This window comes from Gekko japonicus, unplaced genomic scaffold (assembly GCF_001447785.1).
Source record: "Gekko japonicus isolate JY-2015 unplaced genomic scaffold, Gekko_japonicus_V1.1 scaffold586, whole genome shotgun sequence".
NCBI lineage: Eukaryota > Metazoa > Chordata > Lepidosauria > Squamata > Gekkonidae > Gekko > Gekko japonicus.
In genome coordinates, this window is record NW_015177025.1 from 830,898 (window position 1) to 839,210 (window position 8,313).

The following is an 8,313-nucleotide window of genomic DNA, read 5'->3' on the forward strand; positions in this document are numbered from 1 at the left end:
TATGCTAATGAGTTATGCTAATGAGTTCCCCTAGCTCTTTTTCTACGAAATGACCCCTGCTTAAGACCAACACAGCCAACCCACCTAATCTATATTCAAGTGGCCACTACACGAAAGAACGTACAAAATGACAAAAACACTCCTGGCCCCAGCCACTGAACTGTTTCGGAAGCAAGGCACATTGTATGCAGCAGCATAGGGGAGGCTTCATTCCAAAAACTGTCCCTCTACACCAGGGGTTGCATTACAGCCCTCAGCCTGTTTAAACTCCACCTTTGCTTCCAAGACCTTAAAGTACAGGGGATCTCATAGGTGTTATTGTCATATTGAATGTGTCCTCGCCAGAGAAATTTAAAAAGTAATCAGAAGAAGAAAGAAGGAAGAAGAAAGAAGGAAGAGGAGGAGGAGGAGGAGGAGATTGGATTTATACCCCGCCCTTCGCTACCCAAAGATGTCTCAGAGCGGCTTACAAACTCCTTTCCCTTCCCCTCCTCACAACAGACACCCTGGGAGGGAGGTGGGGCTGAGAGAGCTCTGACAGAAACTGCTCTTTTCCAAGAACAGCTGTGCCAGAACTATGGCTTGCCCAAGGTCATCCAGCCAGGTGCAAGTGGAGGAGTGGGGACTCAAACCCAGTTCTCCCAGATTAGAGTCTGCGCACTTAACCACTACACCAAAAGGTTAGCTTTTCCAGAGGTGGGAAAAACCTGTGCAGACACAGAAAAGCACAATCCACAAACACAATAGTTTGATTCTAGGAAAGAATCGCAGCATTCTGAGGTGCTCTCGAGTTCTCAAACGAGCACCTCCCAACTCAGATGAACCTCACACGTTGGGGGAACCTGGAACGATCCTGCTTGCAAATAATGTGACTCTTTGGGTTCAGTTTTTCTGCTGATGGGTTTGATTTCGGTTCAGAAAGCTTTCGATCTCAAGACACTTCCATGCTTTACCCACAAGACTCCATTCTTCGTCCAAGTCTTCGCTTGGGGACAGTCCTTAAAAATCTACCACCCAGTCTGGATTTGATTATCACTTACCTCCCGACCAGCTTGAACCAGTGGAACCGATCGTAAAAAGGGTCACTCCCAGTCATGGTGTTCTCAATCTCTTCCTGCACGTTGGATGTCATTTCTCCTGCCCGGTCATACATCTCCCGCATCAGTTCCAGCCGCTGCCTAAGAAGTGGAACAGGTCGCAAAATCAGTGTAGAACCCATAGCCATCTATTTCAGAGGGTTCTTTGTGCATGAGGAGATGGCCATCTCCTCCCACCCCCAAAGGGAGCAATGAGTGGACCAAACAGTTCACAATGAGAATTTATGGAAACGAAGAGAGCTTAAAAAGAGACGGTTCATCCATCCTTATCAGCAACAGGGAGCAGAAAACCTAGCGATGGGTCTATGGATGTTTCCAAGATAGACCACTGGCTACCATATGAATCTACATTGAGAGAGCCAGTTTTGGTGTAGTGGTTAGGAGTGCGGACTCTAATCTGGGAGAACCGGGTTTGATTCCCCACTCCTCCACATGCAGCCACTGGTCAGCCACACATTCTTTCAGAGCTGTTCTCTCACGAGCAGTTCTTGAAAGAGCTCTCTCGGCCCCACCCACCTCACAGGGAGTCTGTTGTGGGGAGGGGAAGGGAAAGGAGATTGTGAGCCGCTCTGAGACTCCTTTGGGTAGTGAAGGGCGGGGTCTAAACCCAATCTCTTCTTCTTCTACCTGCTCATTCTAGCCATCTTCAAAGGCCCTGCTTCAGTTGCCCCTGCCCTCTGAAGCCAGATCGGTGGTGAACCAAGAAAGGACTCCCCCCCCAGGCCCATAGCTATAGTGGGCCCCACAAGAATTTCTCCGGTAAATGCTTCCCCCACCCAGTCATTTAAAAACATTTTTAAAAGGTGTGCGTTCGTTTAAGCAGAGTGGGGTGCTGTAGTGGGCTAATTCCCACACTGAGCAAGGGGGTTGGAGTAGGTGACCTCTAGGGTCCCTTCTGTGTCAAGAAACTGGTCTCCTTTAAGAGAGTTTTCCTGCCTAAGTGTTCGCTTTCTTGACTACAAGTCATCACCCCCACCTGCCGGCTTGTTATCAGAATTGTTGCTCAGGCTGGCAGAAGTGATTAACTTGCAGCAGCTGAGAACTGTCGTCTACAGTGGTTGACAGCTCGCAATTCAGAGATCTATCCTGGTCACAGCGTTCTATTGGCTAAAGTGTTTTCCTTTCTGCACTGAGAACTTCAGCCCCACCAGAAAAAAAACTGCCCCACAAGCCCCAAAATCCTGGCTACGGGCCTGACTCTCTCTCGGTCGTGGCACTAAAACTTTAGACCTCCCTCTCCAGGGAGATTCATCTCTCTATCAGTGTCTTCTGCCAGCAAGACTTTTCTGCTTTGTTTGACATGCCCCCCCCCCAAGCGGGTTTTGGCCTCCTCCCTGGTTCTGCTGGATGTACGCTGACGCACTTACATTGAATTATTTTATATTTTTAAATATTCTTTCTAATTGTTTTACCCTTGTCACATTCACCGCCCTGGGGATCCTGATCAGTCAGAAAGGCGGCGTAAAAAGATCTTATATAAACAAACCAGATGGCTCTGTGGTGCCACTCACGTACTTGAGTTTCTCGAGGGACCAGTAATGCGTCGCTCCGTTCTTAAGGTCCTGGACCTCAACAGCAACCACCGTTCGAGGGAAAGGCCGGCCGTCACGGCTCTTCTCTGAGTCAGGGGGCAGCAGCTCAGGAGGCAGCGGCGAGTAGAGCGTGTCAGTCAGCAGAACGAACTGGAACTGCACCTGGACAGAGGGGCAGGAAAACGTTTCGTCAGACAGCGAGAGGCCCGTGATGGGTGTCCAAGGCAGGCAGCTGGCAAGCCAGCCCTTGGCAGAAGCTTGACTCCATCTGAGGTAGGGACACAGGAAATTCCCTGCTGGATCTGGCCCAAGGTCTACTCATCCCTGCCATTACAGCCAGCCAGATGCCTCTGCACCGGTGTTCCCTCTAAGCTGAGTTAGTGTAAGCTAGCTCGCAGTTCTTTAAGCCTCCAGCTCACACATTTTTGTCTTACCTTAGGAAGGAGGGCTCCGGAGCAAAGTAATTTATGCAACGGCCAAATCGCTCACTCGCAACTTTAATGCCAGGAGCTCACCAAGTAGAATTTTTGCTCACAAGCTTAGAGGGAACATTGCTCTGCACTCGCTGACCTGTGGCACAAAGGCAACTGCCTCCCCTGTTCGTCCCTGGTAGCTGCTGCTCAGAGGTATACTACTGCTGAACATGACTGTTCAAGATAGCTAATGGCCCTTGATGGGTGCTACCCTCTGCACACTTTCAGAGCCAATTTGGTGCAATGGTTAAGTGCGCGGACTCTAATTTGGGAGAACCGGGTTTGATTCCCCACTCCTTCACATGCACCTGGCTGGATGACCTTGGGCAAGCCGTAGTTCTGATAAGAGCTGTTCTTGAAAAAGAGCAGTTGCTCTCAGAGCTCTCTCAGCCCCACCTACCTCATGGGGTGTCTGTTGTGGGGAGAGGAAGGGAAAGGAGTTTGTAAGCTGCTCTGAGACTCCCTTGGGTAGTGAACGGCAGGGTATAAATCTAATCTCTTTTTTTTCTTCTTCTTCTATTACTGATCTACAGTGGTTTTCAACAGGTTTGGAGGGTGGACTGTATGGCAATATGCCCCACGGATAGGCATACCCCACTGATAGCCAGTTTGGTGTTGTGGTTAAGAGACTCTAATCTGGGAGAACGAGGTTTGATTCCCCACTCCTCCACTTACAGCTGCTGGGTGACCTTGGGCAAGCCGTAGTTCTCTCAGAGCTGTCCTTGAAAAAGAGCAGCTTCTGTCAAGAGCTCTCTCAGCCTCACCTACCTCACAGGGTGTCTGTTGTGGGGAGGGGAAGGGGAAGGAGTTTGTAAGCTGCTCTGAGACACCTTCGGGTAGTGAAGGGCCGGGTATAAATCCAATCTCCTCCTCCTCCTCCTCCTCCTCCTCTTGAAGTACTATCTAAGACAATGGCCAAGGCCGCCTATTGCAGTAGCAAGTTCCACAAGGTCACTATACGCACTGGGTAAAGCTGTCCTCTCTTTGGAGTGTCCCAAACTTATTTTGTCCAAAGAGGTGGGATTTAATTCTCTTAAATTAAAAACAGAAAGTCCTGCGGCAAAACGTAAGGGTGCAAATACCGCAAACCCTTCTCCTCTCTTTCCTCTCCCTCCCTGCGCCGCTAGACAAGCAAGTTGGCATCAGTGTTCACAACAGATGTTTCGACTCTGGACATGCACTGACTGTTCCAAGCTCCGTCCCCGGCTACATGCAGAGCACACAACCAACAACCACTGAACGGTCAGTGCCAGCCACGGCAAAGCTGCTCTGCATTTCTCGGGATAACCCCCCCCCCACGTACGCCTTACCTTCTTTTTCAGCTCCACACTGATCGCGTTGCCTTCTTTCAGATAGACTGCATTTCCCCAAAGCTGATCTCTTAAGGAAGTAAACTGGTGATACTTCCATTTCCTGAAAGCCCACTGGGCGAGTTCGTACTCGTGCTGAGTCCAGGGCACTGCGGGAAGATAACAGGCAGATAGGGGAAATCAGTAGTGGAAAGGGGGGGGGAGATAATCTCTCACGGTCCCCGCCCTTTCAAATCATCTGTCTATTTACAAGTTTGGAATTTGCACTAATTCTAAAAAGGATCAAAAGGCACCAAAATAAATATAAGCGTTTTAAGCAGGGAAAACGCTTCTTTATTCCAGAGTCACCCACAGACACACTCTAGTTTCTGTACAAGCGTCCGTTATTTCTGGTTTAAGCGGCACTCTTAATGTGAACCTTGCTTATAAATCCCTCCCATTTATCCTCAGAAGAGTCCTGTAAACTAGGGAACTCAAGTTCAAATATAAGCGGGGGGGGGGGAGCAGAAACCTCCATCCACCCCCTTGAGTGCCCTTAAATCCATGGAAATTTGTGGTTAGTTACAAACCATTAAGAACTTGCTTTAGACAGAGCCAGATTAACAAAGCCGACAAAAGTTTCTTGCCCCATTTTTTAGGGATGGGTCTTAACTCAATAGCAGTGATGTGTTTTGCCCCCATGAGATCCCAGGTTTAATCCATGCCATCAAAGGAACCCTCAGGGTCAAAGGAACGCAGACATCAGGTGACGGGAAAGACCCATCTGAGTGGCTGGACCCCATATACACACACGTCCCAGTAGGAAAGCTCAGCCAGGCCGCAACTGTGTGTGAACTCATTTCCCACCAGCTCTGGAGCGACCAAAGTGACCTTTGGCCCAGGCCAGCCCAAGTTCATCAGACCTTGGAAGTTTAGCAGGGTCGGCCCTGGTTACTGCTTGGACGGGAGACCAAGAAACTCGAAAGGTCCCGCCACAGAGGAAGGCAATAGCAAAACTCCATCTGTTTTGAAAACCCTACGGGGTTGCCATAACTTGGCTGTGACTCGATGGCATTTTCCACCACCGAGCTGCCTTAGGAGCTGGTTTTTGTCTGAAGTGTGGAATAGAACAGAAATAGCAGCCGCTTCTTCAGATCACGACCAAGGGCTGCAAAACCTCGGCGATAGCTTTTCCCACCCACGCTCCGGTTCTCCCCCATCCCACCACACACCATCATCTGAGGCTGGGCTCAAGGCTTTTTAGACTGTATGAGAACTCACCCTCCTCCTCTTCTTCCTCCTCTTCCTCTGTGGTCTCAGCAGCCAAAGACCGTGTCTCCACCTGCTTCTGTAAGGCCTGGAGTTTACTCTCATAATCCTGAAGGGGAAAGAGGAGACACCGTGTAGAAGAAGAGACAGACGAAGGGGGGGGAGCAGCCGTGGGGGGGGACGGACGATGACACAGAAATACTTGAAAAGATCGGAGTATATCAGACACAAGTAGAGGGCAGGGATGGAAGGATTCCCCAGGAAGGAGGCCAAGCGCCTCCCCACCTTTAGAACCCGGAAAGAGAGCAGGCAAGAATGAGAACTTGAGGTGCGTGACTGGTCGGTCCCACAGCAGAAAAAGAAAGCACTCTGAATTCTCTCTATAAGCAGGGTCTGCTCATTGATTTGCATTTTTTACTTTTCGTGGTTTTTTTGCTTTTTCCCATACACCAGAAGTTAGGCTCCCTCTAAGCTGTGGAGTCTTGTGAGCAAAAATTCCACTTTGTGAGCTACTGGCATTAAAGCTGTGAGCGAGCGATTTGGCTACTGCGTAAATCAGTTTGCTCTGGAGCCCTCCTTCCTGAGCGGAGACAAAAACGTATGAGCCGGAGGCTAAAAAACTGCGAGCTAGCTCACACTAACTCAGGTTAGAGGGAACACTGAGAACTCCCTCCCCCCCCTTCTCTGTGTTGTACAATTATATCTGCACAAAAATCCAGCCTGTGGATGTGTTTTAAATGCAGAGCTCTGTTACCCTCTTGGGAGACTAGAAGAAATCTTGGTCCACAGCCCACTAACAAGCCCCTAGTTGTACTGAACAAACTGGTGGAGGAAGCAGCAGCCGGGCTCTGGGTGACAGAGGGGACATGATCCAGCCCCTTCCTCAACCCAAGCGGGTCTGGTCAGGAGGTTCCTGGGGCAGCCCAGGGATGCGGTCTTGAATTCCATCAAAAACTAGACAGGCTTTGGTGTAATTACAATGAGACAAATAGGGCTCACCAAAGAAAATGACTCTTCTATATCTTTAACACACTTAGTTGTATTATTATGCCAAATTTCCCTATAACAAATTTCCTGTATTAACTAGCGTTAAGCAACATAAGCAAAGCCAGTAAATGATAATATGAGTACAATACAAAAAAATACAAAATCTCGATGTAGTTATTCTTGACGTCGTTTTGGCTGCGCTCCTGGAATGTTTACTCTTTGAGGCGTCCTGACGGAGCTGTAAAGTGTGCAAAGCAAACTGAGCAGTCCTCATTATTTGAGTTCCCGAACACTATTTATCACTCCTTCATTTGAAAACATGTAGTTCCAAGGAATGTAAGGGACCTTATAGTATCATTTACTGGCTTTCCCTATGTTTGTGAAATGTACTTCATATATAATGAATGAACACTAGTTAATACAGGAAATGTGTTATAAGGAAATTTGGTATAATAATACAACTAAGTGTGTTAAAGATATAGAAGAGTCGTTTTCTTTGGTGAGCCCTATTCTTCTTTCCGTCTTGAATTCCATGACAGAAACAAAACAGATTACGAACACACTAAATAAGTAGCAACAGCTCACCAGACAGTGGCAGGGAAGAGCCTCGTTTCAATTGTTTATTGGACTTAAAATGGAACACATCATTTTCTTGGCAACCCTTTTTGGGGGCTCAAATTGTGATGGTCATGACGACAGCCATAAACCTCTGCAAGGATTGTCATAGAGGCCTCTCTGAGAGAAAGGCAGGAAATGAATATTTCTAAAAGGGACCCACGCTACTGGCAGGAAATGAATATTTCTAAAAGGGACCCACGCTACTGGTCCCTACCCAGGTGAGACCACGCTACCAAAACCAACACGGCATCAGCTATGGGAAGTGGATCCCTTTTCGTTGCAGCCCTGTTCTGAAGGAGCCTGGCAGCTCCGTACACCAGTTCTGCTCCTTGGAATAGAAGACATAACAAAATGTGATGGAAGTGACAGCTGCAGGCCTAAAGGACTCCTTGGTTAGGAAGCAAGGAGGAGGCAAAAACAGGCTGAAGACCAGGGAAAGAAATGGGGCTGAGAGCATTATACAGATATGTTAAGGGGGGGGGAAGCTTGAAAACATTTCTCTGCGGGTTAACAAGCGATCAGAATGCTCAGGCTGGGAAATGACAGTGAAATCAGAGAGGAAGGGGTGTGTGTGTGTGCAAAGGTTCTCTCTGTGTGTGAGACGTCAGAAAGAAAACCCACTGAAACCTTCTTAAGTCTAACTAAAACCAGAAGAATGGCCACTCGGCTGGTAAAGTCTCAGGCCTAAGACGCCATAAGTACCGAGATGCGTCAGAGCGTTAAGGGAAATGCAGCTGAGGTCAGGAGAGCTATGTTCAGCAGACCACCAACGACCAGCCAGAGGCCCAAGGAAAGTTCTGTAGGGTTCCTACAAGAAAAGACCTTCTGACTCCAACAAAACACGCCCCTAAAACAGAGCCCAGCACTTAAGGCAAGAGTAAATCCAGCCCAACCCCCTGTTGCGGCAAGTGAGCCTGAAAGGAGAACAGAAGGTCACAGAATGGCTCAGATCCTTTAGGGCTCTCGGGGGGGTTCTCTGGTGTGGTAGGATGGGAAGTTCCCTTGTTCCTGTGGCAATGCTACCTGCCTGCTCATATGCAGTGCAAAA

The 8,313-nt window shown here is 48.6% G+C and overlaps 1 protein-coding gene across 1 annotated transcript in view; it reads right to left on the minus strand.

Annotated features, from left to right (window-relative positions):
* Nucleotides 1–8,313, minus strand: part of KIF1B (kinesin family member 1B) — a 167,516-nt gene that overhangs the window by 35,945 nt on the left and 123,258 nt on the right. Inside the window, exons 21-24 of the mRNA XM_015427822.1 lie at nt 5,673–5,769; nt 4,413–4,561; nt 2,613–2,791; nt 1,041–1,178 (exon numbers count right to left, since the gene is read on the minus strand). Of these exons, the coding sequence (XP_015283308.1) occupies nt 1,041–1,178; nt 2,613–2,791; nt 4,413–4,561; nt 5,673–5,769 (563 nt within the window). The remainder of the gene's footprint in view (nt 1–1,040; nt 1,179–2,612; nt 2,792–4,412; nt 4,562–5,672; nt 5,770–8,313) is intronic.